A 15947-nucleotide genomic window follows, 5' to 3' on the forward strand; every position below is an offset into this window, starting at 1 on the left:
TATCAACTCATATAGCATTCACTATGGAGGTTTCCTGGTGATCCACTATTTTTCTATTGTCATCCTATGGAGGTATGAACACCAATAATTTCACTTTCTAGCTTTTAACATTCAGTGACCTGTGACCTTTGGTGATGCTCTCTGGATGCTGGTGATTTATGAACCCTTAGCCACATGCTGCAATGGTCAACTGTAAGAGTTATCAAAATGTGTCTACAAAGATTTAATGTTATTCCTTCTAACAGTTATACGAGTTAAATGTGGAAATTCCTATTGTCACGGGGACGAAAAAAAAAACAGTTTGTCTGGAGTTGAACTTACAAAATATACCTGTTCCGACTCATGTGCAGATTTAACGCAAGAACTAATCTACAGAGCTCATGACCCCCTGTATATGACAATGTCTACTAGTGTCTGGGTACATGACAGATCCACAGATGTTGTAAATCACCAAGTTCTACAACAAACCATATATACTCGAGTATAAGCCTAGTTTTTCAGCACAAAAAAAATGTGCTGAAAACCCAAACTCGGCTTATACTAGAGTAAAAAAAAATATAGGTTTTACCGGGGTTTTATGGTAAAATTAGGGGCCTCGGCTTATATTTGGGTCGGTACATACGGTACCTATCCTCATATTTTAAAATGTTATCTTTACATTAATGTTTAATAATTCCATGCAAGCAACTCTAGTTTCACCGACATTATTTATAGACAATTTAACTGTAGTATATGGAAAACTTGAAGAAGTGCAGATTGAGGTCTCTTCTGGACAAAATCCATGCAAAACAAGTTAGATTTTTCTCTTTTGCCATGTGCATCTGGTATGATTCAAAGGGTCTTGGTTTTCTCGCTTTAATAATAAAAAAATTTAAAAAATAAAAAAAACTGAAAAACCCATCTAAAGCAGGTTGAAAAGGTGGCATTATCCACTATATAAAAATGTTCAAATACTGTATATCTACATACAGTGGGTCACAAATATTCATACCCATTGATTTTTTTTTCCTAATTTTAAAGTGATTCTTCATTAAACTTTAATGGATTTTACGCTATTTTCTGTGATACAAAAAATAAAGTACAGGGTGTTTCTGATTTGTAAAAAATAAAAAAAATAAATGTGCTTTTACACGTTTTTGAAAAAGTTAAAACAGAAAAGTGTGGGTGCATATGTATTTCCACCAAAAAGACAATACTTTGTAGGACTGCCTTTAGCTGTTGAAGCATGGCTTTGCAGAGTTTTCACATCAGAAGACTAAGTGCCTAAGTGTCAAAGAGGGGGAGTAGATATGATACAGTAACAACCCCTCTTCCTGTCTACTAACAGTCTCAAGTCCTTGTGTTTCTTCACCCTAGTAGAACAGGTGAGTCTTAAGGAGCAAAAGGACCGAAAAGTACTAAGCTAGAGAATGTAGATTTCCATCTAGCTATTGGAGACAGTCAGACACTGATGGTGTATCTGGCTGCTCAGAGATATGTAGCTGACTAGTTAAGGTTATACTAGAGCCCTGATGGTGGATTCCAGCAGTGGTGTACAAACTGCACACGGCGGCCCATACACTGGCTATTCATTAGAGCTAGCTTCACCTTTTCCGGCCTGCCTTATGACATCACACACTGGGTTGGAATTCCCACCCAGGGTGCCAATGTCACACTGAGGGGGTGTCTGTAAGACAGAGCCTGAGCTGGAAGTGTAGGAAGGAGAGGGGCATATACAGCATCCATTATTGGTTATTGCCAACTTTAACCCCTTCCCGACATTTGACGTAATAGTACTGCATCGCGGGAGGTGCGTTCCCGCAAAATGCAGTACTATTACGTCATGCTTCTGGCACCGGCTCCTGAACGGAGCCGGTGCCAGAAGCTGCGGGTGTCAGCTATATATTATAGCCGACACCTGCCTCTAACACCCGCAATCGGAGTTTTCTCCGATCGCGGGTGTTAACCCCTGAAACGCCGCGGTCGCGCTGACCGCGGCGTGCAAGGGGCATTTGATCAGAATCGGACCCCCCACATCGCTTACCGCGGGGGTCCGCTGCTCCAATCGCAGCCCCAGGACTGCCGGTGCCCCGGGGCTGCGCGATCCTCTCCTGTGTGCCGGGTCCGTGCCTTCTGGCAGGACCCCGCTGTAACACACTGAGCATGCGCAGCATGCTCAGTGTGTTACATTACACAGTGTAATACAGTTGGGCATTGTAAAAAATGAAAATCTGAAGGTGTTATTAACCCCCTCTTTCAAACAAAAGTACACCTTTCAAACAAAATGGAGAGGACATTTAGAATGGTCTAAATTTGTTGGTAATACATTCATTTAGTATGGCGTATGGAGACACCCCACATGTGGACGTTACTTGTTGTATAGGCGTACAGTGAGGTGCAGAAGAGAAGGAGCACCCTGCAGCTGACAGTTTTATCCTATAGAATTTAGTGGATTTTAGTTTCCTCATTTGTGCCCTTTTGTAGGTTATAAAATTTTAGTTTTTTCCGTTAGTAGGGCCATGTGTTGGCAATTGTTTTTGTGGGATGAGATGCATTTTCCAGTGATACCATTTTGGGGTTGGTAGGCCCAGTTGTTAAAAACATACTTTTTGGGGGGTAGGGGAGGAGTAGAAAAGCATCAATTATGTAATTTATTTTTTACAATAAAACCTAAATATGGGGGAAATCTTTTTGCATTGCCATCTTCCAAGTGGCTAAGCACTTTTATTTTTTGCGGGACATGTAGTACTTTGCAACGGTATAATCCTGGACTAGATATGTTTTTTTTAGCACTTTTTATTGCATTTTTTCGTGGGATAAAATATGTACAAATATGGTTTTTACAGTTTTATTTTACGGCATTCATCGTCCAGGTTAAATAATGAACTACGGATGTGGTGATGTTATATGTGTGAGGATTCACATTATATGTCATTTTATGTGTTAATGGGGATTTTGGGAATTTTTATTGAATAACATTTTTTTTACTTTATTACTTCCACCATGGGACATGAACAAGCAATCATCTGATTGCTTGCTCATGATAATACCTGCATGGTATGATGTATTGCATGGTATTAGCGAAGTCTGTCTATGCACATGCAAGATACCCTCACAGGCAGAATCTAATTGGACCTCCATCCCTGAAGATGGTGGGGGGGGGGGGGTGGCAATTGTGTGGGAGAGACCTTTGTCAGGCAAGTTAAACACCTGTGATCGCACTCCGACCGCAGGTGTTACACTGTGGTTTCAGCTGTTCGTTAAAGTCATCTGAGCTGGGCTGGCATCAGCTCTGCGTCGAACATATCAAACCCGCCAAGTTTTCAGCACAATTTTAAGTTTGCCATATATATGACACCGATGTTGAACAGAACTTATTTTTAATTATAATGATTATTCTTGGGTTAAATTTTAAAACAAATGATTGTAGATTCAGCCATGTTTAGAATAGGTAGTTACAATACGGTAGTTGCTATACCCCTACAATTCTCAGAACAATTGCCTACCCTTTACCTTGTGCAGTCAGACATTTACTGTAATGGCCAGAGTGATGTACGTCTACAGCTGTTCAACCGTCTGTACAGGTAGTTTTATTCCTCAAAAAAACCAGAGGCTTCTAAAAACTAACAGAATTTCCACATACTTGCTGGGCAATAAGGACAGCAACACACTACACACACAAGCACTGTAGAGGAAAGTGAGGAGCTGTGGTGTGGAGATGGAATGCCCGGGCAGTGCAAGGTCATGGTGGGCAGATCAAAGCTAAGCCTAGGGACTGTAAAGGCTACACAGCTAGGAGGCTGGAGCAGTCCCTCTGGAAGATGTGTTAGCACAATCACCTTCACTCACTGGGGGCTGAACACTACGGTGAGGAGTCACAACCAGGGCTGAGGACAAGTTCTGAACACTACCGTGAGTGACAGATCTGCAGCATCCTGCTGGTCAGACAGGATTGTGTATAATATATATATACATACATACATACATACATACATACACACTCAGCGGCCACTTTATTAGGTACACCATGCTAGTAATGGGTTGGACCCCCTCTTGCCTTCAGAACTGCCTCAATTCTTCGTGGCATAGATTCAACAAGGTGCTGGAAGCATTCCTCAGAGATTTTGGTCCATATTGACATGATGGCATCACACAGTTGCCGCAGATTTGTCGGCTGCACATCCATGATGCGAATCTCCCGTTCCACCACATCCCAAAGATGCTCTATTGGATTGAGATCTGGTGACTGTGGAGGCCATTTGAGTACAGTGAACTCATTGTCATGTTCAAGAAACCAGTCTGAGATGATTCCAGCTTTATGACATGGCGCATTATCCTGCTGAAAGTAGCCATCAGATGTTGGGTACATTGTGGTCATAAAGGGATGGACATGGTCAGCAACAATACTCAGGTAGGCTGTGGCGTTGCAACAATGCTCAATTGGTACCAAGGGGCCCAAAGAGTGCCAAGAAAATATTCCCCACACCATGACACCACCACCACCAACCTGAACCGTTGATACAAGGCAGGATGGATCCATGCTTTCATGTTGTTGATGCCAAATTCTGACCCTACCATCTGAATGTTGCAGCAGAAATCGAGAGTCAGCAAACCAGGCAATGTTTTTCCAATCTTCTACTGTCCAATTTCGACAAGCTTGTGCAAATTGTAGCCTCAGTTTCCTGTTCTTAGCTGAAAGGAGTGGCACCCGGTGTGGTCTTCTGCTGCTGTAGCCCATCTGCCTCAAAGTTCGATGTACTGTGCGTTCAGAGATGCTCTTCTGCCTACCTTGGTTGTAACGGGTGGCATTTGAGTCACTGTTGCCTTTCTATCAGCTCGAACCAGTCTGCCCATTCTCCTCTGACCTCAACAAGGCATTTCCGCCCACAGAACTGCCGCTCACTGGATGTTTTTTCTTTTTCGGACCATTCTCTGTAAACCCTAGAGATGGTTGTGCGTGAAAATCCCAGTAGATCAGCAGTTTCTGAAATACTCAGACCAGCCCTTCTGGCACCAACAACCATGCCACGTTCAAAGGCACTCAAATCACCTTTCTTCCCCATACTGATGCTCGGTTTGAACTGCAGGAGATTGTATTGACCATCTCTACATGCCTAAATGCACTGAGTTGCCGCCATGTGATTGGCTGATTAGAAATTAAGTGTTAACTAGCAGTTGGACAGGTGTACCTAATAAAGTGGCCGGTATACAATGCAGCACATACCAGGCATCTTTGGTCACTTTTAAAAATCAGTGCAAGTAATGTATGAAGTGTAAGGCAGATATAGATAATAAAATACTAAATTTTCAATGTAAATTTGGTGAAGAGCTACACTGTATTCAGGTACATCTTCGGCCTCATGCACACAACCATGTACACTTTGTGAGCTGCAAACAGGGGAACACGATACTCTGTTCGTGGCCCGTCACACATTGTTGTGCGAGCACTGCTGACCGCAAAGGAGGAATAGGACCTGCTCTATCTTTTGCAGAATCTTTTTGGCAGCAAGCTCAGCGCACGTAGTTGATGTGGATGTGAGTGTAGGCATATATTTTATATTTTAACATCTGGGTAGGAGAGTACATCTATTACTGCAAGCCTGAGCCATCACTATTGCTGCCATCAATATTGTCAATGTCTGGCTGTCTCTGGGCCACAAATCTAATAAAGGAGGTTTCATCTCTGGAAGAGAACCAAGGTTGTCCTGGATTATTAACTGGTTGAATGGTATAAGGTGATCTGGATACGATTCAACATCATCATCATCACACCTCATATTAATTTATCACAACAGTGTGTTATCCAGGAAAAGAAATGGCTAGCTCACGGTCATGTGCATGAGGCTTGTCGGATACAAAATCTAATCCATATTCTGCGTTAGAAACCTTCAATGAAGCAGAGTTCCACTATGAGTTGTAAATGTGAAGCTTGTTAATTTTTGATAAGCGATTCCAAGCCAATTTTCAACCTTGAGAGACTGACATTAATATGCATTTCTGTTGACCCATCTGAATTATATTTAAAAGTGTCCAGTGAAAACGCTCCACTGTTTAATTGAACGGACACACTGTACATTTAAATAAAAGCAACACCTATCTCAAGAACAAGAAAGCCAATTTACCCATAACGTGTGAAAAAAGTTCATCTTTATTAAATAAATAATAAACAAAAAACTGTAAACAGGCTGGTCATATTAAAGAAAACAAGGACACTATATGAAAGCAGACAGATAATGCAGGGTGATACATGGGGATGTGTATTGCTCTACATGTCATAGGCAGGTATATGGAGCAGTGCATTATGGACTTGATAGATAATGCTTATATAGTAGCATGGGACAGGTATCAAATATTTAAAGTGCACAGTGCCTATAAGTCCCAAATGCAATCTTGCAATTAATCACATAATAAACGTCCAAAAAAATACACATAAAAATAACATATTGCACATATCCATTATCAAGATTCCACCTGTCATCTGATGCAAAATTTAAATAAAAGTCAATATCTATTCAATATTACATGCAGCCAACCCCTTAGCGACAAGGCCCTCTTTTGTTTTTGCATTTCCCTTTTTCACTCCCCAACTTAAAAAAAAAAAAATCTATGATGTTTTTACTTTTCAAAGTAAAGAGCTGTGTGACGACTTGTTTTCTGCATAATAAATTGCACTGTATTTAATATTCCATGCCATGTACAGGCAGTCCCCAGGTTACGTAAAAAAAAAAAAAAAAAAAAAAACAAACAAACAAACAAAAAAAACACAAAATTGATATCAACAGAAAAGATATCAAGAAAAGATAGATTATTGCAGAGGGGAACAAAGTAAGGAAAAAAGAAAAGAGTAAAGAAGGGGGGCTACAAGTGGAGGACACAATTGAGGACCAATGAAACCAACGTTTCTTAAAGTGAAATGTTTTCAGGTTTGTGTTAAACCTTTATCCAGTGAAGTTTATGAACTTGTCCCAACCATTGGTACAATAGATGGGGATCAGAAGAACATCAGCTAGCAGGAATGCGAACCATAGCGCCATTCAAAAGCTGCCAAACAAGAGACATTTTATAAGTGGCAAGGGTAATATCATGATAGCGTTGTAGAACTCAAGCAGGGTCATTGTGTAAAGATCTGCCTGCCACCTCAAACCACCATTAGAGCCAACTCCCAGGACTTTCTCCAGAAAATATGGAAGAGAGTCTCCTACTCATCCTCACACCACAAGCAGCGCAAGGATACCTCAAGTAACATTTTGTTGAGCACATGAGGTACCCTGTACCATCTGCTTAGTTTGTCTCTTGATAAGACATGCTCAAGGACAGTAGAGGGTGATGTCCAAGTCCTGTTCCCATTTAAACATTATATGGTGGAACATAGTCCTCAGGTGGAGAGATAAGGAGTCACTAAAAAAAAAAGCAACAGCATTCCCCCAACAGGGTCTCTTTGTGCAAAGGCGCACTCAAACCCCATTCTCAACCTAGAGAACAAGGACGGCGGAGCCAGAGTACTCATGTAATGGGAGAGTTGGAGGCTCTGCCAGGGGAACGTCATTGAGAGCAATCAACAACCTGCCCCATGCACCAGTCAAAATCTACTATGAAGTGACCATGACCTATAGCAGTGGTGGCGAACCTACGGCACGGGTGCCAGAGGTGGCACTGAGAGCCCTCTGTGCGCACCCAGTACATCAACAGAAAAGTCCATCTTCCTGCAGTCTCAGCCTTGCTGTGCAGAGAACTATTTTAAAGTGACAGCTCTACCTGGGACTACTGGAGGAGTGGGAAGGTGTGGACAGACCTGGATTTTAATTTTAGCTCCTGCTCCGTCCTGACAATTCTTCCTGTTTATTTTCCTCTCCTATTTTCTGCTTTATTGGTGTCCTCAGGGTGCTGATATAAATGAAAGCTGTGATAGAGCAGGGAGCATAAATCACTTATTAAATTTCTGTGTTGGCACTTTGCGATAAATAGGTCGGTCTTGGTGGTAGTTTGGGTACTTGGTCTCTAAAAGGCTTGCCATCACTTCCCTATAGCGTCCAGAGGCAATCCACTGCTTGAAAACCAGTAAGGAAAGACCTGGAGTAAAGATGGATTACCCAGGATTAGAGTAAGGGGAGACTCAGCAGGAGATATATTGGTCTTTGACTTAGATCTATGAAAGGCTAGCTGTGTGGAGTGTATGGTAGGATGTTGGGATACAGAACTCCACCATTTGCTCTGCCCCCAAGGGTGGTATGCCAAAAGGTGTCTGGTAAACATCTTGCTCCACTGAAACCCAAGCCTTGGTACTGATGCCTACACCAGTCAGCTATCATACACAAATGAGCAGCATTGTAGTATTGTGCAACATCAGGGAATTCTGCTCTATCCAAAGAGACAAATTTATTTACTTTAACCCCTAGGCGCACCAGGACGTTATAGTACGTCCCCGGGGCTAAATGCTTAGCGCACGGGGACGTTCTATAACGTCCTGCTTCTGGCACCGGCTCACGAACGGAGCCGGTACCAGAAGCAGCGGCTGTCAGCTGTCTAGTACAGCTGACAGCCTGCGCTAACACCCGCGATCGGAGCCGGCTCCGATCGCGGGTGTTAACCCCTTACACGCCGCGGTCAAACATGACCGCGGCGTGTAAGGGTGTTTGCGCTGTGGATCGGATCCCCCGTGCCGCTTACCGGGGGATCCGATCCACTTCTGGGCAGCTCCGAGGACTGGCATGTGCCCCGGAGCTGCCCGGTCTCCATGGCAGCCAGACCCCTTCCGGGTCTGACTGTAAACTGTCTGAGCATGCGCAAGCTTGCTCAGACAGTTTACACTGCTCTACAATAAAATAGTATTGTAGAGCAGTGTATTGAACTTAAACCAGTGATCAGAGCATCACTGGTTCAAGTTCAAGTATGTATAAGTAAAAATATGCAAAAACACTAAACACTACACATTATAATAAATAAAAAATAAATACATAAAAATATAAGCCCCTAAAATGTCACTTTCCCATAAAAACACTTAATAAAGTATAAAAAACACAAAAACACAAAAAAACCCGCATATTTGGTATTGCCGCGTCCGTAACAATCTGTATAATAAAACAGAATCGTTACTGGACCCGCACGGTACACGCCGTAGAAAAAAAACGCAAAAACGTTCCGAAAAAAGATAATTTTTAATTAATACCCTATAAAAAAATGCTCTAAAAAGTAATTTAAAAAATGTTATGCACTCCAAAATAAGCCCACTAAAAAGAACAACTCTTCTCGCAAAAAATAAGCCCCTAACCAGATTTGTCAGCCGAAAAATAAAAAAGTTATGCATATGAAAAGATGGTGATGCTAAAATGAACAAGATTTTCTCCAAATTGGTTTTTATTCAGTACAATTGAATAAAATACACAAAACCCCCACATATTTGGTATCCCTGCGTCCGTAACAATCTGTATAATAAAACAGAATCGTTATTAGATCCGCAAAGTGAACCCCGTAAAAAACAAAACAAAAAAAAGCTCCAGAAAAAAGATCATTTTCAATTAATACCCTATAAAAATGCTCTAAAAAGGGATTTAAAAAATGTTATGCACTCTAAAATAAGACCACTAAAAAGAACAATCCTTCTCGCAAAAAATAAGCCCTTAAACAGATTTGTGAGGTGAAAAATAAAAAAGTTATGCATATGAAAGACGGTGATGCTAAAATTAACAACATTTTTGCCAAATTACTTTTTATTCAGTAAAAATGGGAAAAAATAAAAAATCTATATAAATGAGGTCTTTTTGTAATCGTGGCGACCCATAGAATAAAAATAATATACTATTTTTATGGTATGGTAAACAGCCAAAAAAAAAACCCATAAAAATCTTCCTGAAAAGTGATGATTTTCATTTCCTCCACCAACAAAGAGTTAATAAAATCTCACCAATTAGCCTATAGATTCCCCCAAATTACGTACCAGAAAAGTGCATCTCATGTGGCAAAAGAAATAAGCCCCTATAGGTCCACAATAAAAAAAAGAAAAAAATTATAGCCTGTACAATGTGACATAGCAAATCTGATCTGGATGGCGCCTCCTTCCCTTCTATGCCCGGCCGTGCGCCCATACAGCAGGTTACCACCACATATGGGGTATCCGTGTACTCGGGAGAGATTGGGTAACAAATTTTGTGGAGCCTTTATTCATTTAATCCATTGTAAATGTTTAATTTTCCACCCAAAATGGGTGTATTGTGAAAAAATATTACAATTTGGAGACTGCACCTCCATTTTGTTTTAACCCCTATAAAACACGTAAAGCGTTAACAAACTTCTTAAAAGTGGTTTTTCATACGTTGAGGTGTGTAGTTTCCACAATGGGGTAATTTATGAGTCTCACTATTATTTAGGCCTCTCAGTGTCAATTAGAAGTTGAGCAGGTTCATCTAATACAGGTTTTGGTGATTTTACAAAAAATGTGAAAAATGATACCTAAATTCTGAGCCTCAGAACATTCTAGTAAAATATGTGGAATCTTAAAAAACCATGCCAGCATAAAGCAGACACTTGGGAAATGTAAGTTATGAATTTATTTGGGAGCTATGACTATCTGCATCAAAAGTAGAGAATTTAGAACGTTGAAAATAAAGAATTTTTCCAAATTTTTGCCAAATTTTGTTTTTTTTCATAACTAAACACAAAAGATTTCATCCAAATTTTTAAACTAATTTGAAGTACAATGTGTCACGAGAAAACAATCTCAAAATCCCCTGGATATCTCATAGCGTTCCAAAACTATAACCACTTATAGTGACACAGGTCAGATTTGAAGAATGGGGCCGCGTCCTTAAGGCCAAAAGAGGCTGCGTCCCGTAGGGGTTAAGAGACTTAAAGAAAGTCATGGCATATCACTAAAATTATTATGTGACCTTTAAGACCCTCACCAATACTAGCCTCTTTACTGTAACCTGAAGCACATTTACAGAATAGATTATGAGAAGCAGATTTTATGGATGTTCACACCCTGACATATTTTGAAATAAATATGGATTTTTTTTTTTTAAACCCTTTGTGGAAGCTAGCGAAAACCTCTTGAAATGTTTTGGATATTACAAGTGGCTTATTGTAGTTTCTCTGTGCACCTTGCCTTACAACGGAAAGGTATAACTTCATGCTACAGTTGAAAAGCTGATCATGTGTATATCACATGGTGTACAAACAGTATGAAATGGTTAAGTCTTCTAATCAAATTGGTCAGTATACAAAATTACTCCCCAAATATAACCTACCCTTTGTCATTTTCCAACAATTATCTAACAAAATGAAATTTACATAGTCAAACAAGGTTATGCATCAAAACTAATAAAAGTAAAACTGTGGGCTGAATTTTGCTCCCCTCAAGTAGCAGTGCCCAACAGATTGCTGTAAAAAAGAAAAATTCACACAATGTGCTTTCCAAGTAAAAATGTGCTCTGTCAGCTCCACTTTCCATCATTATCCAATATTTATGTAGGCAGACAATGCTGCGTTACACCATGTGAAATGAAAGAACATCAAAATTATTTGGACTCATATATGACATTTCTTTAAGTGTACAAATTTTTGGTTCCTGTCTAGCAGCAGTTATTCAGCCCAAATGCAAAAAAAGAAGGAATCGTGAAGCATCAAAACATTTTCTGTACATCACATGATATACTATTAACATGGAATTTCCAAGTATGCATAGTAAAGTTTAATATAATGCTTCAAGTGCACACAGTCATTTAGAAGACTAACATTTTAATGTTTTGATTAATAAAATACCCGCCAATATTAAGGAAATGTTCTACTTTTTGCTGGCAACACCAATAAAACATTTTTTATGGAAACGTCTGCCCATTGTAAACCATTAAGCCTGAACTAATCAAAATACGGCATAATGTCTTTGGTCTGGTATTAGTGACAAGCAATTTTAGAGACAATAGCAAAAACAGTGAGGCAAGAAAACATTGCTTGATTTTGCAATTTTATATACAAAATGGGAAAACAGAATATCAGTTTAGTTATGCATTTGATGTTTTTCCATTCGGGAAACTGGAAATGTAATTTCTGGAGGATGTACTTATAAACCTATTTGGACCTGCAGATCCTCAGCATGAGACGTCAATACAGCATTAGAAAAATTAGAATGATAATTATTAGAAGTGGTCAAAATGGATATGCAAAATGACTTGTCTGGGTAGCTTTGCCAACGCCATTTACAATTTACACATTTCCAAAAAAATAAGTATTCTGCATTCCCAACATATTTTCTCCATGTTAGCTTTATGAACAAATACAGCTGAAACTAAAAGTTTACATACACTATGTAAAAATACACAAATGCAAGTTTGTCTCACTGTCATGAAACCAGAATAAACCTTTCCCATTTTAGGTCAATTGCGATTATCAAAATCCTAAGAGAGAATTTTTTACGGTATTTTTACCACTTTCTGCTAAGCCAAAAGTTTACATAAACTAAGATAACTATGCCTTTAAACTATATGGGGCAGCTTATATGATGATATCATGTCTTGAAGCTTCTGAATTTTATTGGCAACATCTGAGTAAGTTAGAGACACACCAGTGGTTGTATTTTAACCCCTACCCGCACATAATATTAAGTCCTTTCCCGCACCAAAAAGTGCCAATACATCCAGCTGCTGGCACCGGCTCACAAAAAAAAAAAAGTCTCTGCATCCGTAAACAGAATCGTTATTGGACACGCATGGTGAATGCCGTAAAAATAAAACCCGAAAAACTTTGATTTTTTTATTAATACTCTTAAAACAATGCTCTAAAAAGTGATAAAAAAGTGCTCCAAAATAAGACTGCTAAAAAGAACAACTTTTCTCACAAATATAAGCCCTTAACCAGATTTGCCAGCCAAAAAATAAAACTGTTATGCCTCCGAAAAAAAGATGGCGATTCTAAAATGTTGTTTTATTCATTAAAATTGGGTATTGAGGTATTTCCGTTATTGTGGCGAGCCACAGAAGCAAAATAGCATTATCATTTTTATGGTATGGTGAACGGCCAAAAAAAGCAAAAGGATCTTACCAAAAATTGATTTTAATTTCCTCCACCAACAAAGAGTTAATAAAATTTTATCAATTAGCTATAGATGCCGCAAAATCATGTACCAGATTAGTGCATCTCATGTGTGAAAAAAATTAAGCACCTATATGTCCAAATTAAAAGAATACAAAAATTACAGCCTGTACAATATGACAATGCAAATCTGCTCTGAATGGAGCCGCTTCCATTCTATGTCCAGCCGTGTTCCTATACAGCAGGTTACTACCACATATGGGGTATTCGTACACTTCGGAGAATTTGGGTATCACACTTTGTGGAGCTTTTTGTCATTTAATCCATTGTGAATGTTTACTATTCTGCACAAAATGACTGTATTTTCCAAAAAATATTACAATTTGTAGACAGCATCTTCATGTTGTTTTAACCCCAACAAAACACCTAAATATTGCCAAACTGTTACAATGCGGCTTAAAGGAATCTAACATCAGTATCAGTGGAGTCCTGTGCCATTTCTTGATATCCAGGAATGCCTTGCAATTTACAGAAAAAAAGCATTTTAGAAGATATGTAAATGGGCCTGAGGGGCTCTGAGGATTTCAATAGAGCCCCTCCACAGTCCACAGGGGTTTACCATTAGTGCTAAAGTCGATGTTTTGGAGTGGTCATCACAAAGCCCTAATCTCAATCCTTTTGAAAATTTATTTTCAAAGCTGAAAAAGCAGGTGCAAGCAAGGCAGCCTAGAAACATGGATCAGTTACACCAGTTCTGTCAGGAGGAATGGGCCCAAATTTCTACCAATTTTTGTTAGAATATTACACAAAACCCAAGTAATACAGTTTCAGGGCAATGGTACCAAATACTAGTGACATGTATTATAATTTTTGACTTCACAGATAAGTAATAAAAAAAATGCAATTAAATAATTTTCTCCCATATATTATTCTGGAATTTAGAAAATATAAATAGTTTTGGTAATCCTAATTTACCTAAAACAGGAAAGGTTTATTCTGATTTCATGTCAGAGAGAAAAACATGCGCACGTGTCGTTTTATGAAGTGTATTTAAACTTCTGGTAAATTCCTAGGAAGATGAACATGTAATTTACTGTAATTTCTTACCTTTATAGGCAGATGTTTTGTAGTTGTATTCTATTGCAGAAATAACATCTTTCCAAAAATCATACTTTTTCTGTCCGTCAGTCTATACGGTAAAAACAAAAATATGACATGTCAATATTGTATATTCCATATCCTATGTAAAATTACCCCTTCTAAATGGTGGTTGTGAGGTTGACAGATAAGCTTGTCCAGAGTCATGTACAGGAACATAATAATGGTCACAAATCCACACACTGCTTTAGAAAATTAGGAACTAAAAATCTGTGCAGCTCTCACTTTTGTACAATATTTATATATATATATATATATATATATATATATATATATATATATCGATATCGCTGCCTAGGTAACACAGCTAGTGCCACAATCATATGCAATACCTACAGAAGCCATACCCTGACATGATGTAAGCATATTTTTCACTATTTCCAACCAAAACTGGAAGAGGATTCAATGTGCAAGTAGTAAACAGATCCCTTTTGTATTTTCAATGTAGTTTCCACTAGTTTATGCCAGGGAGCTTGCATGGATGGATATACATTGCAGAACTTTCCCACTGATATCCATCGGAGTAAGATTGAGACAGACAAAACCATCTCTCCCTTTATGCACAAGCCTATCCTACAAACCCCAGCAGCCAGAGAGCCCAGCCATGCCACCTCCCCTCTAATCTCACAGCAGACAGCTCATTTGGAAACAGCCATTTATTGCTACCTACCTCCATCCCTCAGCATTACCCATCTCCTCACATCTCACAGCAGACAGCTCAGTCTATTACAGCTCATTCTTCCTGCCACCCACCCCTTCCATGTGTAGCACACACTGTCCAGTCCCTTCTTCCAGAAATTGCTATATAATCATATGTAGAAATAGAGAGAGATATAACACATTTATACTGTAGAAAGGAGTACAAGGGAAAGGTCCAGTACATTATCTCTCGGCATAGTAGCTATGCAGTGTGAATGGAGATCAGAAGGTGAGCTGAGTGCTGGTCCAGTTAGATACAAACAGAAAGGAGATAACATGTGACCTGTGCTAGGGTAACATGGCGAATTATAAATGAAAAGGCAGCTGCAGTTTGGAAATAAGGAGTTAAGAATAGGTGCACCATACAGCTAAGTATCATATTTTACTATAGGAACCACAGTACCATATGAGTTTAATGAATTCTCTTTCACAAAGGTGTTAATAACCATTGAAAGTTAACGCAAAGATTCTGAGAATATGGTCACTTTTTCCAGTTTGCTTTGTTCCATTGTGAGCAAGTAAAAATCTACAAGACCAGCAAAAGGTAAGCAGATTCTGCTGTGCCTCAGCAGCAACATGAAGCAACATGATGCTTTCCAGCACAACTTCATATGTGGCTTTACTAATACATTGTCTCAGAATCTTGTAACTATAGAGAACTATCAATCAATATCATTTCCTAGCTGAAATTATGAACATGTGCACTCTACAAACACATGCCAAGGAGGATGCACCAGCCATGTGCCCATAGAAAATAATGGGACTGTGAGTTGGTTCGTGAAAAAACTGCTAGCACACAGCACTATTGTTTGTTTGTGTGCATGAAGCCTTCAACCAATATTTGAAAAAAAAAAAATAAAAAAAAATCTTACATTTTACTCACCATTTCTAATGAATCAACAATTTTAGCACACAGAAGAGCTCCAGGTAGGTCAAAATAGTTGTCATAGAAGTAGTATTTAGCTGTAAAAGGAGAAGACAACAGGTTAAAGTTCAAGAACAAGTCTACTAACCCCACTATGGGGACTTTAAATGTAGTGTTTGGGGACAAAGTGCAAAAAACTAAAACAGCAAAATTAGTTCAAGGT

At 39.1% G+C, this 15947-nt stretch overlaps 1 protein-coding gene across 1 annotated transcript in view; it reads right to left on the reverse strand.

Annotated features, from left to right (window-relative positions):
- The window catches only part of NT5DC1 (5'-nucleotidase domain containing 1), a 168630-nt gene that overhangs the window by 140036 nt on the left and 12647 nt on the right, over positions 1 to 15947 (reverse strand). Inside the window, exons 6-7 of the mRNA XM_072141741.1 lie at positions 15743 to 15822; positions 14110 to 14191 (exon numbers count right to left, since the gene is read on the reverse strand). Coding sequence (XP_071997842.1) covers positions 14110 to 14191; positions 15743 to 15822 — 162 coding nt within the window. The remainder of the gene's footprint in view (positions 1 to 14109; positions 14192 to 15742; positions 15823 to 15947) is intronic.

This window comes from Engystomops pustulosus, chromosome 3 (assembly GCF_040894005.1).
Source record: "Engystomops pustulosus chromosome 3, aEngPut4.maternal, whole genome shotgun sequence".
In the NCBI taxonomy this organism is placed as follows: domain Eukaryota; kingdom Metazoa; phylum Chordata; class Amphibia; order Anura; family Leptodactylidae; genus Engystomops; species Engystomops pustulosus.